The sequence below is a fragment of the Salmo trutta genome, chromosome 29, assembly GCF_901001165.1.
Source record: "Salmo trutta chromosome 29, fSalTru1.1, whole genome shotgun sequence".
NCBI classification, from domain to species: domain Eukaryota; kingdom Metazoa; phylum Chordata; class Actinopteri; order Salmoniformes; family Salmonidae; genus Salmo; species Salmo trutta.
The window spans coordinates 1,277,450-1,300,350 of record NC_042985.1 but is presented as its reverse complement, the minus strand read 5'-3'; the positions used below and the strand labels follow the sequence as shown (position 1 = coordinate 1,300,350).

The 22,901-nt window shown below is 43.4% G+C and overlaps 1 protein-coding gene across 1 annotated transcript; it reads left to right on the top strand.

Annotated features, from left to right (window-relative positions):
- The first annotated feature begins 2,894 nt into the window (after nucleotides 1-2,894).
- On the top strand, nucleotides 2,895-22,748 carry LOC115166735 (receptor for retinol uptake stra6-like). Its single transcript, XM_029720478.1, has 18 exons — nucleotides 2,895-3,066; nucleotides 3,547-3,613; nucleotides 5,927-6,012; nucleotides 6,514-6,653; nucleotides 11,658-11,824; nucleotides 12,025-12,138; nucleotides 16,404-16,471; nucleotides 17,002-17,084; nucleotides 17,181-17,242; nucleotides 17,431-17,593; nucleotides 18,121-18,196; nucleotides 19,226-19,359; nucleotides 19,573-19,690; nucleotides 19,943-20,044; nucleotides 20,516-20,679; nucleotides 21,472-21,606; nucleotides 21,817-21,953; nucleotides 22,061-22,748. The coding sequence occupies exons 1-18, from the start codon at nucleotides 2,969-2,971 to the stop codon at nucleotides 22,217-22,219; spliced, it is 2,073 nt and encodes a 690-aa protein (XP_029576338.1). The 5' UTR covers nucleotides 2,895-2,968; the 3' UTR covers nucleotides 22,220-22,748.
- Nucleotides 22,749-22,901: the final 153 nt, after the last annotated feature.

Sequence of the window (22,901 nt, the reverse complement as noted above, 5' to 3'; positions counted from 1 at the left end):
ATTATGGAACTCTGAACCCCTCTAACCAAACAACCCTCCTTTTGTCCTGAGTTGGAGAGAGTACACTGCTTTCTTCTTCAATGAGGAGAGAAAATGATGCTGCAGGAAAATCAACTAATTGATGTGTTTGATGTTTTATGGGAACCCAAAACGTAGATGTCTGACCCGGTTCCATTCACTAAAACAGCAGAGACAGCGGTAGATGTTCTGACCCGGTTCCATTCATTAAAACAGCAGAGACAGCGGTAGATGTTCTGACCCGGTTCCATTCATTAAAACAGCAGAGACAGCGGTAGATGTTCTAGCTGCTTCTTTCCGTTGTCTGCTAGTAGTAGCCCATTAAATACCCAACTAGTAAACCGTGGACTAAGGAGGGCTCAGGGAGGCTCTTTACAGCCGCTATATTCTGGATGTAATAAATAATGACAGTTAATATTGCAGAAACCTCAGAAACAACGCTAACAGGATGCCATCATTTTCAGTGCAAAAATAAGTGAGTGTTTCAGAACCTTTCTCTCACGTATAAACTGTTAAACATTCTCTCTCTCCCCTTGCTCTGAGACCAATCCCCACAGCACAAAGCTAGCCCCTGTTAGAATAAGAGACTTTCAACCAGTGATTTTTCATCATATTAAAAGCTAAGCTCTTTGAGTAACAGGCAGTGTGAAGCGAGCAGGTTAAACCATGTTGCAGCACAGTCGTGACGTATTTCTCAATGTCACTGAGAGATCTGGTCAGCTGGAACATGTTGACTTCAGAACTGTTTTTCTGAGCTGTTGTTCAATGTTGCCCGTCAGATAGAGCAACATAGGTACAGCCTTAGGTTGCCCGTCAGATAGAGCAACACAGGTACAGCCTTAGGTTGCCCGTCAGATAGAGCAACACAGGTACAGCCTTAGGTTGCCCGTCAGATAGAGCAACACAGGTACAGCCTTAGGTTGCCCGTCAGATAGAGCAACACAGGTACAGCCTTAGGTTGCCCGTCAGATAGAGCAACATAGGTACAGCCTTAGGTTGCCCGTCAGATAGAGCAACACAGGTACAGCCTTAGGTTGCCCGTCAGATAGAGCAACACAGGTACAGCCTTAGGTTGCCCGATGAATTTATATCAACTTTATATTTATATCAACTTTATATTAACTTTATAATTATATTAACTTTATATTAACTTTATATTTATATAAACTTTCTATTTATATAAACTTTCTATTTATATGAACTTTCTATTTATATAACCTTTATATTTATATTAACTTTATATTTATATTAACTTTATATTTATATCAACTTGTCACGTCCTGACCAGTAAAGGGGTTATTTGTTATTGTAGTTTGGCCAGAACGTGGCAGGGGGGTGTTTGTTTAGAGTGTCTCGGGGTTTGTTGGTCTATGTGCTTATATAAGAGGGGTGTTTGTTTAGAGTATTCCGGGGTTTTTGGTTAATGTTCTATGTTAGTATATTTCTATGTTCTAGTCTAGTCTTTCAATTTCTATGTTTAGGGTTTTGATTGACCTTCAATTGGAGGCAGCTGTTCGTCGTTGCCTCTGATTGAAGGTCCTATGTATAGGGATGTTTTGCTATGGGATTTGTGGGTAGTTGTCTCCTGTTTTGTGTCTGTGCACCTGACAGGACTGTTTAGTGTTGTTTTGTATACGTGATTCTTTTGGTTTTCCTTCTTTTCAATAAATAAAGAAGATGAGTTTACACGTTCCCGCTGCACCTTGGTCCAATCCTTACGATACCGTGACATACACTATATAGGGAATAGGGCTCTGGTCTATAGTAGTACTACTATATAGGGAATAGGGCTCTGGTCTATAGTAGTTCCACTACACCTTGATCCAATCCTTACGACAACCGTTACACAACTTTATATTAACTTTATAATTACATCAACTTTATATTAACTTTATCTTTATATTAACTTTATATTTATATAAACTTTATATTTATATAAACTTTATATTTATATCAACTTTATATTTATGTAAACTTTATATTTATGTAGACTTTATATTTATGTTGACTTTATATAAAGTGAACTATCATTCATCATTATGACAGGAAGTACAGGACATAAGCAGGCTCTTCTAGCACCACATATGCCTGTCTTCCTGCTGCAGGAGGACCAACCTCCACTAAAACAACCCCAACGGAAACATTATTATTGGCTCCCTACTTCAATCATGAAACTGAGGTCACTAGAGGTCAAAAGGGTTTTCACCTTCATCCCTCTCGCCATCCTTCTCACACCCCTTGGCCCTGGTCTCCCTCCCTCCTGTCTTTGTGTGCTGTAGTAATCTGGGGTGTTATGTGGTTAGTGTGTGTGTGTGGAATGTATTAGGGTAAGGGTGCATGTTAGACTCTGTTAGGCTGTGTACTAAACTCCCACAGCAGGGACAACACAATTGGACACCTGACCAGAGGTCTCTCTCTGTACCTTAGACGCTGCACAACCTGAACTCTAAGCTACCCAACACACAGTGGAGAAAGCTACAACTCTCAATACAATTACAAATGGTCAATATTTATTGATCGGGAAGTGGTGCGCTGCGTTGGGACATAGCTGCGTTGGGACATAGCTGCGTTGGGACATAGCTGCGTTGGGACATAGCTACGTTGGGACATAGCTGCGTTGGGACATAGCGGCGTTGGGACATAGCTGCGTTGGGACATAGCTGCGTTGGGACATAGCTGCGTTGGGACATAGCTACGTTGGGACATAGCTGCGTTGGGACATAGCTGCGTTGGGACATAGCGGCGTTGGGACATAGCGGCGTTGGGACATAGCGGCGTTTGGACATAGCGGCGTTGGGACATAGCTGCGTTGGGACATAGCTGCGTTGGGACATAGCTGCGTTGGGACATAGCTGCGTTGGAGAGACAGTTGATGATCGATAGGGGCTAGGTGGATTTCCTCTGGTTTTCACCCGTCAACGTGGACTATAGCAACTGAGACGAGGTCAAGATGAACCAGACCAAGGTGGTAGAAGAGGAACCTTATAACTACTATGACTACTCAGACTGGTACTCAAACAATATGGAACCCACCAGACCTCCAAAAGAGTAAGTATGGGGGTCAGTAAATAGTATACTTGCTAACCAAACGCTTTTTTTTATCCAAAGTGACTTACAGTAATACATACATTTTGTATAGGTGGTCACAGCACAGCGGGAATCACATCTTTCAATCCTGATGTTGCATTATCTTTCTCTACCAACTGAGCCACACAGGATCAGTGCAATGAATTATGGGGGACTGTGTCATAATGTTATTTTGATTTAATTTAGTCTAAGCTCCGGGTTTCTCAATCACTGACCTGCATGGGCCAAAGTATAGCTGGTTTTCAATTCTTCCAGTTTTTCCCATCTATGATTGAATTATCTATTACAAATGGCATATATTCAGTTCTTAGGTGAAACTCTTGTCAGATTCGCTACTGAGAGCACAGTCAAGATGAACAGGATTTCTAGGGAGTTTGTTTTTGCTCTGTGCAAATGGTTTCTGACGCTCATTGCTCAGCTTGTGTTACATGACTGTTTCAGAGTTATTCTCCCATGTGACCCCACAGCGGATGACCAGCTGTTTCACATATGTATCGCTTCAGTATCTGTAAGTATTGGGCCTACTGACTATTTTCAATATTTACACCGGGTGAAAACATTTTATTGAACCTTGAACAGGAAGTCATGTTGAGACCAAGGTCTCTTTTACTAAGGAGCCATGTAATTACAGAGGTACACATCCAGTACACATTTACCAACAACAATAGGGGTCACAGGTCAAATTAATATCAAATATGAATGTTTGGAATTAATGAAGACAGTGAATGTTTATATAGGCCATGTTCTAAAGGGGATGTTCAGTCAGTACAGATGACTGTAGGCCATGTCCTAAAGGGGATGTTCAGTCAGTACAGATGACTGTAGGCCATGTCCTAAAGGGGATGTTCAGTCAGTACAGATGACTGTAGGCCATGTCCTAAAGGGGATGTTCAGTCAGTACAGATGACTGTAGGCCATGTTCTAAAGGGGATGTTCAGTCAGTACAGATGACTGTAGGCCATGTCCTAAAGGGGATGTTCAGTCAGTACATTGGTGCTACTCTCTATGACCTCAGAAAGCCATCTCCCTCAACATCATCAGTGATACATGCCATCGTTAGGCCTTGTCCAATTTGTGGTAGAGTGCTTGCTCCACTTTTCTGAGGAGACCAATGGCATGAATTATAATTGGACTGACATACTGTAGGACTATTCACTTTGGGATTCTGTCAAAATAGAGGAGACTCAGAGCACTATGAGGGTCAACCTGGACTCAGGGGTACACGTAACATAGTAAATGTAAATCCGTGACACTCAAATTGGTATGAAATGTTAAGTTTGGTATGGTATCTATTCATTTGTGGCTGTCCATCATCCATTTTGTATGATATGTTCCGAATTACAATTCGTACGATATCTTACAAATTCCAATTTGTTTTGGCTAACGCTAGCTAGGTGGCTAATTGGGGGAAGGGAAGGGTTAGCTAACATGCTATATAGTTGCAAAGTAGCTAAAAAGTAGTAAGTAGTTCCAATGTTGCTAATTAGATAAAATGCTAAAGTTGTCTGTGATGAAATTCAAACACGCAATATTTTGGATGCTAGACATTTGTGTTCAAATCAAATTAAAATCAAATCAAATCAAATCAAATGTTAACCATACACATGGTTAGCAGATGTTATTGGTCACATACACATGGTTAACAGATGTTAATGTGAGTGTAGCGAAATGCTTGTGCTTCTAGTTCCAACAGTGCAGTAATGTCTAACAAGTAATCTAACAATTCTCCAACAACTACCTAATACACACAATCTAAAGGGGTGAATGAGAATATGTACATATAAGTATATGGATGAGCGATGGCCGTGCGGCATAGGCAAGGTGCAATAGCTGGTATTAAATACATTATATACTGTACATGTGATGTGAGTAATGTAAGATATGTAAGCATTATTTAAAGTGGCTAGTGATCCATTTATTAAAGTGTCCAGTGATTGGGTCTCAATGTAGGCAGCAGCCTCTCTGAGTTAGTGATGGCTATTTAACAGTCTGATGGCCTTGAGATAGAAGCTGTTTTTCAATCTCTTGGTCCCAGCCTTGATGCACCTGTACTGACCTCGCCTTCTGGATGATAGCGGGGTGAACAGGCCGTGGCTCGGGTGGTTGTTGTCCTTGTTGATCTTTTTGGCCTTCCTGTAACATCGGTGTGCCGTAGATGTCATGAAGTGCAGGTAGTTTGTCCCCGGTGATGCGTTGTGCAGACCGCACCACCCTCTGGAGAGCCTTGCGGTTGAGGGCGGTGCAGTTGCCGTACCAGGCTGTGATACAGCCCAACAGGATGCTCTCGATTGTGCATCTGTAAAAGTTTGTCAGGGTTTTAGGTGACAGGCCAAATTTCTTCAGCCTCCTGAGGTTGAAGAGGCGCTGTTGCGCCTTCTTCACCACACTGTCTGTATTGGTGGACCATTTCAGTTTGTCTGTGATGTGTACGCCCACGTTATATGCCCATGTTATACATCCAAACACCCTCCTTTTCTTCTTGCTGTAAGCAACCTTCTGTCCTACGTAACCATACCAAACGTAACATATCATACTCATTTGAGTGTGCCAGGTTTTTTAACGTTTCCTATCTTACGTCTAGTCTATGAGACCAGGCTGGAAGGGTGGGTCAGCGTCTCCACTTACCAGGGCTCATCAAAAATAATGAGACAATGTTGAGGTAGCATTCAGAAGGTCCTTTCCTAGGAGTATCCCTGCCATATTATTTCATGCCCTCTGGCTTGACTACAAGGTACATTAGATGATTATTTTAGTTGTACTGTAGTTTAGGAGAGGAATTAGAGTTCCTATTGTATCACTGATGGAATATCTTGTCTCCTAGCTCGTTGTGGTTCTGATTCTAGCAGTCCTGAAGAGGAGAAAGACTCTATGTGAGAGTTTTGCCAGTGGATCAACTGGTATCTCAAGGTAAAGTGCAGGTTCGTTTACCAAACATATCAACATGAAGCAACCAGGAACTCTTGTCAACATGTGACAACCGACTGGGCAAATACTGGTTGAATCAGCGTTGTTTCCATGTAATTTCAACACCAAAATGAAATGTGATGACATTGAATCAACGTGGAAAACTAATTGGATTTGAAAAAAGGGAACGTGGGGGAATTTCCTATTTTTTTCACCCAAACTTTAACCTAAAATCCAATGACATGGTGAAATTCTTTGGTGATTTCATGTTGAATTCATGTTAGTTGACAACTCAACTAAATGTAAATCAGAACTAGACGTTGAACTGACGTCTGTGCCCAGCGGGAAACCTCACAAAACACCACTGTTACAAGAACAACTCAGGCTGCCTCATCGCAATAACATACTATGAGACAATTTATAACAATGAAACATGTTACCATTGATTTGCGGGTGTTTGGTTGGTCTTATCTCTGGTCTCTTCCCGCTGTGTGCCCCCACCAGTCCAGTGAACTTCCTGGACCAGACGCAGCACAAAGCCCTAGCAGTAACTGTGTTTGGGCTGGTCTTCAGCAAGCTGTCTGTATTGGTCCTGGCTCCAGATCCCCTGCCCTTCTCCAAAGACACCCCTCAGGAAATCAAAGGTGAGCAGCTGTGTCCCTGTCCCATTAAAACCTCTTGAATGTAAAGTCCCCATATTTGGTGACCCTTTTTTAAAATGTTTTATTCAATTCAGTCTGGTATGAGAAAGGTAGCCCCTATCTGCAAAGGCAGGGTGTCTGCAGTCAGCTGAGTATCTTGGCTATTGATCGGTGCCTTCAAATCTTCGGTGTGACTTACTACCATATATGGGCATACGAATTTATAAGCGCAGGCCGAGCCGATGACCTCATTTCAAGATGGCTGCTACCTACATGTCGATTAGCGTTGTGAAGCATAAACGACATAATCACGGAATACGTCGATAGACACCGAAAGCCGGGACTCCACAGATCATGAGGATGTCTTATTTGTCTGCCTGTGACCTACCGTTATCGATCCCCAGCCTATTGCCATGTTATCTGATGATGTATGACTTAATGGCAACATCCAATGTCCACCGAGTGACTAGATATATGATGTTGCCTACTTACGCGCTGTAGGGATCCATTACACAGGGGATTGGCTACTATGGCACCTTGATAGTATTGTAGCCAATGAGATAAGCTTTCCAGAGATATGCAGTTGACCTGAGTGGGACAAAGCAATGCCTAGAACCTTTAAACATCCAACGTGCAAAAACTGTGTAATTACCCCATTCTGACACTTTGGAGAGGTTGAAAGGACACTTAAATACACCCTGGATACCCCATAACACCACCACAATGTTGGAGTGAGGTTGATATGGAAGAAACTGTGTTTTCATTCTGAACAAATAGCATTTAGGGATTGTAAATATGTAATAGCACTGGAATGATCTAATTTACAGACATATGTCACTTCGGAGAGGTTTAGGGACACTTGGAAACGTCCTGTGACCACACCTGACACCACTTACTAAAAACATCTGCACATTTCTTGTTGTTAGGTCTATCAATCCCATTTCTAGTTGTTAGGTCTATCAATCCCATTTCTAGTTGTTAGGTCTATCAATCCCATTTCTAGTTGTTAGGCCTATCAATCCCATTTCTAGTTGTTAGGTCTATCAATCCCATTTCTAGTTGTTAGGTCTATCAATCCCATTTCAAGTTGTTAGGTCTATCAATCCCATTTCTAGTTGTTAGGTCTATCAATCCCATTTCTAGTTGTTAGGTCTATCAATCCCATTTCTAGTTGTTAGGTCTATCAATACCATTTCTAGTTGTTAGGTCTATCAATCCCATTTCTTGTTGTTAGATCTATCAATCCCATTTCTTGTTGTTAGATCTATCAATCCCATTTCTAGTTGTTAGGTCTATCAATCCCATTTCTAGTTGTTAGGTCTATCAATCCCATTTCTAGTTGTTAGGTCTATCAATCCCATTTCTAGTTGTTAGATCTATCAATCCCATTTCTAGTTGTTAGATCTATCAATCCCATTTCTTGTTGTTAGATCTATCAATCCCATTTCTTGTTGTTAGATCTATCAATCCCATTTCTTGTTGTTAGATCTATCAATCCCATTTCTTGTTGTTAGATCTATCAATCCCATTTCTAGTTGTTAGATCTATCAATCCCATTTCTTGTTGTTAGATCTATCAATCCCATTTCTTGTTGTTAGATCTATCAATCCCATTTCTTGTTGTTAGATCTATCAATCCCAGTTCTTGTTGTTAGATCTATCAATCCCATTTCTAGTTGTTAGGTCTATCAATCCCATTTCTAGTTGTTTGGTCTATCAATCCCATTTCTAGTTGTTAGGTCTATCAATCCCATTTCTAGTTGTTAGGTCTATCAATCCCATTTCTAGTTGTTAGGTCTATCAATCCCATTTCTAGTTGTTAGGTCTATCAATCCCATTTCTAGTTGTTAGGTCTATCAATCCCATTTCTAGTTGTTAGGTCTATCAATCCCATTTTCCCCCTGATGTTGTTCACATGTTGTGGGAGCCATGTGTTTCCAGGTCATCAATCATTCACTTCTAGCTTGTCAATGAACGATGACTTTCTAAAAAAACTAAAAACAAAAACGGTTATTGTGTGTGTGTTTGATCTTGTGTATTCTGAACTATAACTCCTATCTTCTGATCATTTTTTCAGATGTCTTCTTTCCAAATATACCCAAGTTCTTGCATGTCAGAATCAAGTAATTACAGATGAATAGATGTTACTTTTGGGTATGTCTATTTTGGCGGAAATCTACATTTTGCCATTACATTTCAGAGGTTTAAACAGTGACCCTCTTTATTGGCCTTTTATTTCTCTATGCACACTGTTGCCCTACACACTCTCACACACTTTCACTCCAACACACACACAAACACTCACTCCATCATCTGCTCACTCACACACAACATGCACATACATTGGTACTGACTCTACACACGTGCACACACACTCACATACAAGCTGTTGATACTTAAAAAAATATATTTTATCCTGTTGCCTAGTTACCTTACTCCTATACATGCAGTGACAGTCAAAAGTTTGGACACACCTACTCATTCAAGGTTTTTTCTTTATTTTTTACTATTTTCTACATTGTAGAATAATAGTGAAGACATCAACACTATGAAATAACACATATGGAATCATGTAGTAACCAAAAAAAGTGTTAAATCAAAATATATTTTATATTGATTCTTCAAAGTAGCCACACTTTGCCTTGATGACAGCTTTGCACACTCTTGTCATTCTCTCAACCAGCTTCATGAGGAATGCTTTTTCAACAGTCTTGAAGGAATTCCCATATATGCTGAGCACTTGTTGGCTGCTTTTCCTTCACTCTGCGATTTAACTCATGTAATACAGTGAGGGAAAAAAGTATTTGATCCCCTGCTGATTTTGTACATTTGCTCACTGACAAAGAAATGATCGGTCTATAATTTTAATGGTAGGTTTATTTGAACAGTGAGAGACAGAATAACAACAAAAAAATCCAGAAAAACGCATGTCAAAAATGTTATAAATTGATTTGCATTTTAATGAGGGAAATAAGTATTTGACCCCTCTGCAAAACATGACTTAGTACTTGGTGGCAAAACCCTTGTTGGCAATCACAGAGGTCAGACGTTTCTTGTAGTTGGCCACCAGGTTTGCACACATCTCAGGAGGGATTTTGTCCCACTCCTCATTGCAGATCTTCTCCAAGTCATTAAGGTTTCGAGGCTGACGTTTGGCAACTCGAACCTTCAGCTCCCTCCACAGATTTTCTATGGGATTAAGGTCTGGAGACTGGCTAGGGCACTCCAGGACCTTAACCTTTTAGGGACGGAACGCCTCACCAATATCCAATGGTAGAGCGTGGCTTGAAATTCAAATACCTTAAAAATGCTATAACTTCAATTTCTCAAACATATGACTATTTTACACCATGTTAAAGACAAGACTCTCGTTAATCTAACCACATTGTCCGATTTCAAAAAGGCTTTTACAGCGAAAGCAAAACATTAGATTATGTCAGGAGAGTACCCTGCCAAAAATAATCACACCATTTTCAAAGCAAGCATATATGTCACAAAAACCAAAACCACAGCTAAATGCAGCACTAACCTTTGATGATCTTCATCAGATGACACTCCTAGGACATTATGTTATACAATACATGCATGTTTTGTTCAATCAAGTTCATATTTATATCAAAAAACAGCTTTTTACATTAGCAAGTGATGTTCAGAACTAGCATACCCACCGCAAACTTCCGGTGAATTTACTACATTACTCACGATAAATGTTCACAAAATACATAACAATTATTTTAAGAATTATAGATACAGAACTCCTTTATGCAATCGCGGTGTCAGATTTTAAAATAGCTTTTCGGCGAAAGCACATTTTGCAATATTCTAAGTAGATAGCTCGGCCATCACAGGCTAGCTAATTTGACACCCACCAAGTTTGGGACAACCTAAACTCAGAATTTATATTAGAAAAATTGGATTACCTTTGCTGTTCTTCGTCAGAATGCACTCCCAGGACTTCTACTTCAACAACAAATGCTGTTTTGGTTCCAAATAATCCATAGTTATATTGAAATAGCTCCGTTTTGTTCGTGCGTTCAGGTCACTATCCGAAGGGTGACGCGCGAGCGCATTTCGTGACAAAAAAATTAAACATTTTCCATTACCGTACTTCGAAGCATGTCAAACGCTGTTTAAAATAAATTTTTATGCTATTTTTCTCGTAAAATAGCGATAATATTCCAACCGGGCGACGTTGTATTCATTCAAAGGCTGAAAGAAAAAATTTAGAATTCTCATGAATGCGCATCTCCAGTGTCACTGTTCCCAGACTGACCAGTAACAAAATCTCCTGCTGTTCCTTGCCCAGAGACAGCAGACACCTCATTCCACTTTCTGGCGCCTTATGAGAGCCAATGGAAGCCTTAGAAATTGTCACGTTACAGCACAGATGCTGTATTTTTGATAGAGATGCAACAGAAGGAAAACAAATTGTCAGACAGGGCACTTCCTGTATGGAATCTTCTCAGGTTTTGGCCTGCCATATGAATTCTGTTATACTCACAGACACCATTCAAACAGTTTTAGAAACTTTAGAGAGTTTTCTATCCAAATCTACTAATTATATGCGCATTCTAGTTTCTGGGCAGGAGTAGTAACCACATCAAATCGGGTACGATTTTTATCCGTCTGTTTTTATCCACTCCCTTTAAGAGTGTGCTCCTAATCTCAGCTCGTTACCTGTATAAAAGACACCTGGGAGCCAGAAATCTTTCTGCTTGAGAGGGGGTCAAATACTTATTTCCCCCATTAAAATGCAAATCAATTTATAACATTTTTGACATGCTTTTTTTCTGGATTTTTTTGTTGTTATTCTGTCTCTCACTGTTCAAATAAACCTACCATTAAAATTGTAGACTGATAATTTCTTTGTCAGTGGGCAAATGTACAAAATCAGCAGGGGATCAAATACTTTTTTCCCTCACTGTACCTTCTGGAACAGTATAAACACATTGAAGGATGAACTGGTGTGATACTAAATACAGACTGTGTGTGTTCCTACTCCTTCCAGAGTACATGAAGCTCATCGCCATCTTCTACTGGCCTGCCCTGTACTACCCACTCCTGGCCTGTGGCACGCTCCACAGTAAATTGGGCTATGTGCTGGGCAGTCTATTCTCCTGGACCCACTTTGCTGTCCTCGTCTGGCAGAAGATTGACTGTCCCAAAACACCAGAGGTAATATCATCTGATATTTAAAGTGGGGGAAAAAAAGGGGGCACATCTTTTTTTTGTTGCGTCATATTTAACAGAATTCATATCTCAAGCTTGAAATGTTCTATAATACATTATCTTAAAATGTTGTATCTACCATAACAAACTGTTAAAAAATCTGTACGTTTTGTATTGATATGTTTTCCATTCTCTTGTCTTCACAGCTGTATAAGTACTATTCCCTGCTGGCCAGTCTCCCACAGATAGGCTGTCTGGGATTCCTCTGTATCAAGTACCCAATACTGTTTCTCAAAGGTGCTAAGGCTAATGGTTCTGAGGTGAGGGAAGACTGCTCTTTTACCAATGAGTGTATAGTCATGAACCTACCATCCGTTGTAGTCTCTCTTTAAGGTTTTGATAAGAACAATATCAAAGTTTCATGATCCCTGCCTGCATTTAGGTTGTCAAAACGCTGGGGTTACTGTCCTCCTCGTCAAATATCTGGATGAGAACTGCCTGTATTTAGGTTGTAAAAACGCTGGGGTTACTCTCCTGCTCGTCAGATATCTGGATGAGAACTGCCTGTATTTAGGTTGTCAAAACGCTGGGGTTACTGTCCTGCTCGTTAAATATCTGTAACAACAGTTGTCATGGAGAGAAGACCAAGGCGCAGCAGGTATGTGAATACTCATCTTTTTATTACCAAAACAAAAGGAGTAGAGCATCCACAGGAACAACACAAAAGGGTGACACCAGTGACAGTTCTGCAGGCTATAAAAGCAGTGCAAAAAGCAACCACCCACAACCCCACAAGGCAAAGTAGGCACCTTATGTGTGACTCCCAATCAACCACAACCCTCTACAGCTGTGCTTGATTGGAAGTCACACGGCCAAAATCAATGAAACAATAACAAACACACACTCCCTTCTGCCACGTCCTGACCCAACTACCCCCTCTACTGGTCAGGACGTGACAGTACCCCCCCCTCAAGGTGCAGACGCCGGGATGCACCTAAAAAAAAGGAAAACAAGAAAATCCCCAACAAAATTGAACACCTAAACAATAAGGGAGGGAAGGGAGGGTGGCTGCCGTCACCGACGGCACTGTGCTACACCCTCCCTCCCCAACCCACCTATCCTGGAGGTGGTTCAGGTGCAGGACGTGGACCTCACTCCACCTTCGGCGTCGCCCACTTTGTTGGCACCGATAGCTGCGCCGGGCAGACGGGCCACTCGGGCTGACCCTGGCAGACGGACCACTCTGGCTGGGTCGGAAGGCATGCGGGCCACTCTGGCTGGGTCGGAAGGCATGCGGGCCACTCTGGCTGGGTCGGAAGGCATGCGGGCCACTCGGGCTGGGCCGGAAGGCATGCGGGCCACTCGGGCTGGGCCGGAAGGCAGGAGGGCCACTCGGGCTGGGCCGGAAGGCAGGAGGGCCACTCGGGCTGGGCCGGAAGGCAGGAGGGCCACTCGGGCTGGGCCGGAAGGCAGGAGGGCCACTCGGGCTGGGCCGGAAGGCAGGAGGGCCACTCGGGCTGGGCCGGAAGGCAGGAGGGCCACTCGGGCTGGGCCGGAAGGCAGGAGGGCCACTCGGGCTGGGCCGGAGGGCAGGAGGGCCACTCGGGCTGGGCCGGAGGGCAGGAGGGCCACTCGGGCTGGGCCGGAGGGCAGGAGGGCCACTCGGGCTGGGCCGGAGGGCAGGAGGGCCACTCGGGCTGGGCCGGAGGGCAGGAGGGCCACTCGGGCTGGGCCGGAGGGCAGGAGGGCCACTCGGGCTGGGCCGGAGGGCAGGAGGGCCACTCGGGCTGGACCGGAGGGCAGGAGGGCCACTCGGGCTGGACCGGAGGGCAGGAGGGCCACTCGGGCTGGACCGGAGGGCAGGAGGGCCACTCGGGCTGGACCGGAGGGCAGGAGGGCCACTCGGGCTGGACCGGAGGGCAGGAGGGCCACTCGGGCTGGACCGGAGGGCAGTCTGGCCACTCTGGCAGAACAGGGCAGTCTGGCCACTCTGGCAGAACAGGGCAGTCTGGCCACTCTGGCAGAACAGGGCAGTCTGGCCACTCTGGCAGAACAGGGCAGTCTGGCCACTCTGGCAGAACAGGGCAGTCTGGCCACTCTGGCAGAACAGGGCAGTCTGGCCACTCTGGCAGAACAGGGCAGTCTGGCCACTCTGGCCGATCCTGACAGGCCGGGCACCCTGGCAGATCAGGGCAGTCTGGCCACTCCGGCAGAACAGGGCAGTCTGGCCACTCCGGCAGAACAGGGCAGTCTGGCTACTCCGGCAGTTCAGGGCAGTCTGGCTACTCCGGCAGTTCAGGGCAGTCTGGCCACTCCGGCAGTTCAGGGCAGTCTGGCCACTCCGGCAGTTCAGGGCAGTCTGGCCACTCCGGCAGTTCAGCGCAGTCTGACCACTCCGGCAGTTCAGCGCAGTCTGACCACTCCGGCAGTTCAGCGCAGTCTGACCACTCCGGCAGTTCAGCGCAGTCTGACCTCTCTGGCGACTGTTGACTGGCGGGCAGCTCTGATGACTGTTGACTGGCGGGCAGCTCGGACGACTGTTGACTGGCGGACAGCTCTGACGACTGTTGACTGGCGGACAGCTCTGACGACTGTTGACTGGCGGGCAGCTCTGGTGATGGTTGACTGGCGGGCAGCTCTGGTGACTGTTGACTGGCGGGCAGCTCTGGTGACTGTTGACTGGCGAGGCTGGGCTGACGCACTAGACTCCTGATGCGTGGGGCTGGTATTGGACTCTCCAGCCTGGAGACACGCACCTCCATGCTAGTGCGTCTAGCGGGAAACACCGGACCGAAAGGGCGCACTGGCGGTCTTGAGTGCAGGGTTGGCATCACTCCTTCCGGCTCGATGCTCCCCTTGCCCTGGCACCTGCGGGGCGCTGGTACTGGGCGAACTGGGCTGTGCGTCCGTATAGGCGAGATGGTGCGTACCACAGCGTAACATGGCGCCCTCCACCTCATACGCACCTCCCTGTAGTCACGGGTAGCTGGCTTACGGCTCTTCCCTGGCCTGGCCAAACTACCCGTGTGCCCCCCCCAAAATAAATCTTGGGGCTGCCTCTCGGGTTTGAACGCTAGTCGTGTACCAGCAAAACATTCCCGTTGGTTCCTCTGTCCAGCTGCCTCCACTCTCCTGAATGCCTCCACCAGTTCCAATGGGAGGCGATCCCTTCCGGCCAGGATCTCTTCCGAGGTGTAGGCTCCCTTGCCGTCCAGGACGTCCTCCCATGTCCATTCCTCCTTTTTTTTCTCCTTTGGCTTCCTCCTCTTCTGCTGCTTGGTCCTGGTTTGGTGGGTGGTTCTGTAACAACAGTTGTCATGGAGAGAAGACCAAGGCGCAGCAGGTATGTGAATACTCATCTTTTTATTACCAAAACAAAAGGAGTAGAGCATCCACAGGAACAACACAAAAGGGTGACACCAGTGACAGTTCTGCAGGCTATAAAAGCAGTGCAAAAAGCAACCACCCACAACCCCACAAGGCAAAGTAGGCACCTTATGTGTGACTCCCAATCAACCACAACCCTCTACAGCTGTGCTTGATTGGAAGTCACACGGCCAAAATCAATGAAACAATAACAAACACACACTCCCTTCTGCCACGTCCTGACCCAACTACCCCCTCTACTGGTCAGGACGTGACAATATCTGGATGAGAACTGCCTGTATTTAGGTTGTCAAAACGCTGGGGTTACTGTCCTGCTCGTCAAATATCTGGATGAGAACTGCCTGTATTTAGGTTGTCAAAACGCTGGGGTTATTGTCCTGCTCGTCAAATATCTGGATGAGAACTGCCTGTATTTAGGTTGTCAAAACGCTGGGGTTACTGTCCTGCTCGTCAAATATCTGGATGAGAACTGCCTGTATTTAGGTTGTCAAAACGCTGGGGTTACTGTCCTGCTCGTCAAATATCTGGATGAGAACTGCCTGCATTTAGGTTGTCAAAACGCTGGGGTTACTGTCCTGCTCGTCAAATATCTGGATGAGAACTGCCTGTATTTAGGTTGTCAAAACGCTGGGGTTATTGTCCTGCTCGTCAAATATCTGGATGAGAACTGCCCCTTGATGCTTATGGGATATCTATGTAAAAAACTAAACGTAGCCCTTCAAGAGATTTTAAAGTTATGAAACTACATCAACCACGTAACTTGTAACCAAAGGTCTGATTACGTAAACAGCTTGGATGGAATTGATTTAGTATAATATCCCAGCACAGATTATGACCCAGGAATGTTATTTCTCTCAAGGTTTACACAATGCAGTGTTTATTTCACTGTAATCTGTGGATTGTCACGCTGTAAACTGTCGGTGACAGTGAGATCATGTGAGGTGTTTAATCTGACCGTGTTGTAATCACATTTACAGTTCTAACGACATCACACATTCTTTTAATGTGAATTTTCTGCATCCAAATCATTGATTCTATACAGTGTTGCAGGTGGCCAGTGTTGCAGGTGGTCAGTGTTGCAGGTGTCCAGTGTTGCAGGTGGCCAGTGTTGCAGGTGGCCAGTGTTGTCACATCATGCAACCATAATGTTTATGTGTTAATAATGAAACAGTTTGATTCTGATACCATTTGGCTTCAGGACCTGGACAGCAGCTACTACACAGACTACGTGAAATTAATTCTAAAGAAGAAAAAGTCAAACATCAGGTGGGGTTTATGAAGAAAAACAGGATACAAAAACTGAATGACCAGTCTGTTTAATTATGAGAGAAACAAGATACTAAACTGAATGACCAGACTGTTTTATTATGAGAGAAACAAGATACTAAACTGAATGACAAGTCTGTTTAATTATGAGAGAAACAAGATACTAAACTGAATGACCAGACTGTTATATTATGAGAGAAACAAGATACTAAACTGAATGACCAGACTGTTTAATTATGAGAGAAACAAGATACTAAACTGAATGACCAGACTGTTTTATTATGAGAGAAACAAGATACTAAACTCAATGACCAGACTGTTTTATTATGAGAGAAACAAGATACTAAACTCAATGACCAGACTGTTTTATTATGAGAGAAACAAGATACTAAACTGAATGACCAGACTGTTTTATTATGAGAGAAACAAGATACTAAACTGAATGACCAGACTGTGTTTGATTCTATGAGAAAAACTAAGTAATGATTACTGCAGCCTGCAGTTATTGACATCATTGTGTTTTTGTTCAGTACCTCTATCAGATCAGATAAACCCAAACTGTTGGAGACAGTAAAAGACACAGTCAAGTCCTATATCTACACACCACAGAAAGGTACGCCTGGAGGGTTTTGACAATTTGTCTGCTAATCTTTTTATTTTTTAACAAAATATCCTAATGATACCATTGTTTCACCATGATTTTTTGTAGTATTCCGGTTTCCACTAAAGCTGGCGATCTCAGCATTTGTGTCCTGCATAGCAGTTTATCAGGTAAAAAATACTGCAGTTAATTAGGAATCCATCACATTTCAGCAAAACATAACAATAATCAAAGGACCATAACAACAATCCACATCAACGGTTGGTTGTGAACATGGCTGCTTTCAGATAACTTGACAAGATGGCAGTTTTTTTATATAGAAATAACTCTAACAGCCATGTGGTCATCCATCCCCTAGGTGGCACTGCTGCTGGTAATACTGGTGATCCCCACCCTCCATATAGTCCGTGCTGGTATAGATGACAAGTTCCCCTTCCTTCTGGAGAGCTTTGGTATCGTCCTATCAGAGGACAGGATGGAGGTGGTCCAGATAGTTATTCACTATACCTGGTGTCTGGAAGGTGGGTGTCTGTCCTGTATTTACTGAGATGAGCTGTAGCATCGGGTGATAAGACAGTTACCTGTGTGGGTTGATCCTGACCTGTTCGTTATGTTGTGTAGTGTGTTACCTGTGTGGGTTGATCCTGTTCGTTATGTTTTGTAGTGTGTTACCTGTGTGGGTTGATCCTGGCCTGTTCGTTATGTTTTGTAGTGTGTTACCTGTGTGGGTTGATCCTGGCCTGTTCGTTATGTTTTGTAGTGTGTTACCTGTGTGGGTTGATCCTGGCCTGTTCGTTATGTTGTGTAGTGTGTTACCTGTGTGGGTTGATCCTGGCCTGTTCGTTATGTTTTGTAGTGTGTTACCTGTGTGGGTTGATCCTGGCCTGTTCGTTATGTTGTGTAGTGTGTTACCTGTGTGGGTTGATCCTGGCCTGTTCGTTATGTTGTGTAGTGTGTTACCTGTGTGGGTTGATCCTGGCCTGTTCGTTATGTTTTGTAGTGTGTTACCTGTGTGGGTTGATCCTGACCTGTTCGTTATGTTTTGTAGTGTGTTACCTGTGTGGATTGACCCTGGCCTGTTCGCTCACCCTGATCATGCTCATGAGGTCCATGATCCTTCACAGGTAAAAACTTTTGATCAGCCAACACAGTAACACACTAACACAGTAACACACTAACACAGTATCACACTAACACACTAACATACTAACACACTAACACAGTATCACACTATCACACTAACACAGTATCACACTAACACACTAACACACTAACACACTAACACAGTAACACAGTATCACACTATCACACTAACACAGTATCACACTAACACACTAACACAGTAACACAGTAACACAGTAGCCCACTAACACAGTAACACAGTAACACACTAACAGTTTCACACTAACACAGTATCACACTAACACAGTATCACACTAACACAGTATCACACTAACACACTAACACAGTAACACACTAACACAGTAACACACTAACACAGTAACACAGTAACACACTAACACAGTTTCACACTAACACAGTTTCACACTAACACAGGATCACACTAACACAGTATCACACTAACACACTAACACAGTATCACACTAACACAGTATCACACTAACACACTAACACAGTATCACACTAACACAGTGTCACACTAACACAGTATCACACTAACACACTAACACACTAACACAGTATCACAGTAACACAGTAACACAGTATCACAGTAACACAGTATCACAGTAACACAGTATCACACTATCACAGTAACACACTAACACAGTATCACACTATCACAGTATCACACTAACACAGTATCACACTAACACAGTATCACACTAACACAGTAACACACTAACACAGTAACACAGTATCACAGTATCACACTAACACAGTATCACACTAACACAGTATCACACTAACACAGTATCACACTAACACACTAACACAGTTACACAGTATCACACTAACACAGTATCACACTAATACAGTATCACACTAACACAGTATCACACTAACACAGTATCACACTAACACAGTAACTATATCAGTGCACCAAACATTGTTTTCTTTTGTACGTTCAAGAAACAATGGCAAAATACAATACATGCATAAGTAATTATATTTCTTCATGTTTCTACCATCAGATGGAACCTTCAGGGCTTGTACAGAGGAGATATTTACAACGTGTATAATTGCCAGAAGAGCATCCGTCCGTCTCAGACAGGCCTAGTGTGTTGGATGGGCTTCACTGGATATCAGGCTGCTGTCATCTCTTTAGGTAGGCTGACCTGACATGGTGGTTTTAATTCCTAATTAAATTATTATCCAATTACCATTTTACCATATAGTTTTTCAGTAAATACTTGGTCATTTCTGTGTGCTACCAACCTCAATTTCTTTTAAAACTTACTTTTAAAATGAATTTTATGAAAGAGGGCAGTTATATTGTTATTCTACATTCCTCTCTTAATATTTCATATTATTTTGTCAGGAATGGTCCTCCAGACTCTGGTCTTCTTCATCTGTTTTATGTGGTTGGTGTTCCTCATCATCATCCCCATCTTGTATGGCCAGAACCTCATACTTTTCCAGGTCGCTGCCAAGGCCTGGTGAGTGTATCTTAAATTTAACAAAATTTGGTTCTGCCTGCTTATATGGAATCATACTCTTGCCATGAAGCCTTTATCTGATTTTCAAGCACCATCTTACAGAAATATTTTGACCAGCTAGCTTATCACCACAATAAACTTTGAATTGATTAAGATATTCAACAGTTGATAAGAGCCTATTATTTTCATATTGTGTGGATTATTTTCATATTGTGTGGATTATTTTCCCATTGTGGTATCTGATCTCACCAGGCCTGTGTGGGTGACGTTGATACTGACTATTACTCTACAACACGTGACAGCCAGGTTTGCTTTCATCAAAAAGGATGCTGGGACTAGAGACTTGAACAACAGGTACTAAGATTCTAGAACTCTATAAATGATTTACTTTATGTATTTGTTTATTTTTAACTTTTTTCTCAGAACTAGTGACATCATAGATTACACCAGGGTTTCCCAAACTCAGACTTCGTGACCCCAAGGGGTGCACATTTTGGTTTTTGCCCTAGGAATACACAGCTGATTAAAATAATCAAGCTTTGATCATTTCAATCAGCTGTGTAGTGTTATGGCAAAAACCAAAACGTGCACCCCTTGGGGTCCCGAGGACCGATTTTGAGGAAAAGCTGGATTACACACTTCTTGAGTTGAAAGATGGGTTTCTTTTCTTTTTGGTATATTTCATGTTAACATGAAAAATGACAAAAAAATCAAATTAGGTTTTTTTTCAAGGGGGACATGCCCCCGGACCCCCTGTACTTTCTTAACACCATTGATCCATCCAAAGTAGAACTAACTAGATGTATATTGGCTGTGTTGTTCCAGAGGCAGTCTGTTCCTGCTTACCTACCTGCTCTTCCTGATCAACATTGTGGTGGGGTTGATAGCAGCCATCTGGAGGATAGTCATCACTGCCCTCTATAACATCATCCACATGGGGCGCATGGACATCAGCCTCCTCAACCGCGCTGCTGAAACTTACGACCCGGGTATGTCAACATACAGTTCAGGGAATTATATAGTAACTGTTTTGAAAGGCCTGCCACTGGTAGATTTGTTACAAAACGGATAATGTCTAGGGGTCCTAGGCCTAGTTACATTGTCTGTAACCTGAATGAATGTGTGCGTTTCTGTGAGAAATAAGGGTTTGAGGACCTTGTTGGCTGGACATATGCCTAGGGAGACAGCAACCTTACCTTGGTCCAGTGCCAGCCAGCCCTGTCTCTCTTGACCTCTTGGTTGGCCAGTCCAAGCAGATTATTTGTTCAGATGGTGATGAAACATAAATATGTAAAAAATTGAAAAATACCAAAGGCATGCCCAAACTAAAGACTCCAAAAACCCACAAAAGGCATCATGGCCACCAAACAAAACCAGCAGCCTCACGGTTTGCCAGCTGGGACACTGACTGACCATCACCCTAATTGGCAGCACCTGGTGTGCTTATCAACCAGGCTCAGCACTTAAACAAGGTTGCTACTGCCCCCTGGGGGATGTAGTGTGGAAGTGGTAGTGACTTGTTGTGGGCTGTCTAAACTACCTAACCTATTCCATAACAAATTAATGTGAAATATTCTCATGTATGGTGACCACGTTCATTAGCAATCATCTAACAATAACCCATGTGATTGAAAAACATTTCTGAAATATGTCCCTGATGCAATTCCATCAATGTTTTACCTGCTCTGAAATACACAGGTGAACAGGTTAAACCTAACACATTGGTTTATAAATATGAGCCCTCAATATGTCTGACTCCCTGACCTCTGACCTTCATACAGCTTATTGTTACTACACCCACTTCCTGAAGGTAGAGGTCAGCCAATCCCACCCTGTGATGAAGGCCTTCTGTGGGCTGGCACTGCAGGCTGCCTCGGCTGGAGGTGCTGGGCAGAAGATGCGAGATGCGGAGGAAGGTTGTTATAGACATACACACTCATACACGGATTTGCACAAAGGGTGTGGCCTTTTATGTCCCTCGCAGACACTTCCCAGACATGACATTGACTGAACCTACACAATGTGGAATTTATATCACCAAATAATTCCATCCATCCATCTAGTGTCAGTCTCTTTCTCTGCCCTGACAGCCTGCTCCTCCTCCTCCTCCTTCTCCATGCTTTCAGGGATCCAGCTGGTGAATCAGGAGAAGAGACAGGACAAGGCGGTTAACAGCAGGAGGGTGCGGGCACGCTGGCAGTTACTCTACACACTGGTCAACAACCCATCTCTACTGGGGTCCAGAAAACACTACCAGCTGCAGGTCGGTCGCCAAAATAGAGAGTAGAAAAGAAGGCCAGCAAACTGTGTGTGTTTGTGTGTGTGACAATTTCCTGTACTCTACAAGACAAAGTATTTTTTATTCTCCAGCCCTCTGACAGCTTCGTGAATGGAACGAACCGTAATGCCGCAGCAGGAAGCAAGAAAGACGCCAGCAGCAAAGACGCCAGCAGCAAACCCACCGCTGCTGAGGCAGGCGCTGCCACACCCACTGCCGCTGCCACCGACGCTGCTGCTGCTGCTAACTGAGACCATGACACACGGTCATGACTGATGTCATGTGGTTTACAGGGTACTGACGCTCTGCTGCTCTCTATAGAACCCAATGTTCCAACTGCTTGGTCTTCAGGGTAGCAGTTGACTGTAGAGGCCTGTATTTCTGTGAGTTGCAGTCAAGTGCCTTGGCTTGTTCAGCTCCACATGAAGTGAATCTCTATGTATGTTGCTTTCTGTGTCATATTGTTGTCTGCAATGTCGATTTCAAAATTTTCTGGTCTATTATTTAGTTTTTGTAAAGGTCGTTATGGTGAAATAGTACAAAATCTCAACGGTTGCATGTGTTTGGTTATGATGCACAGAATACATCCTGTTTTAGCATCCATTATCCACCCCTTCATTTGATGTATTGCCCTTTATCAGTTGTTTCGGTAAGTTTTCAGAGGTTGAGATATTTGCTTTCAAAATATATGCAAGAACAATGATACAAGATTTACACAAAAAATAAATGTAACTGACATCACAATCCAGTGTGAAAAAATCGACTGTTTTTCTCCTAGGTTGGAGTATGTGATTAAGACTCTTATTTTGAAAGAGAGACTTCTTTTCAAACAAATAAAACAGTTTTAAAGTAAATACAGGGGAACAACAAACGTGTAAGCATGTTTTAAAGAACCATGATGACTGCGTATGGAAACCCATTTTACAGAAGCCA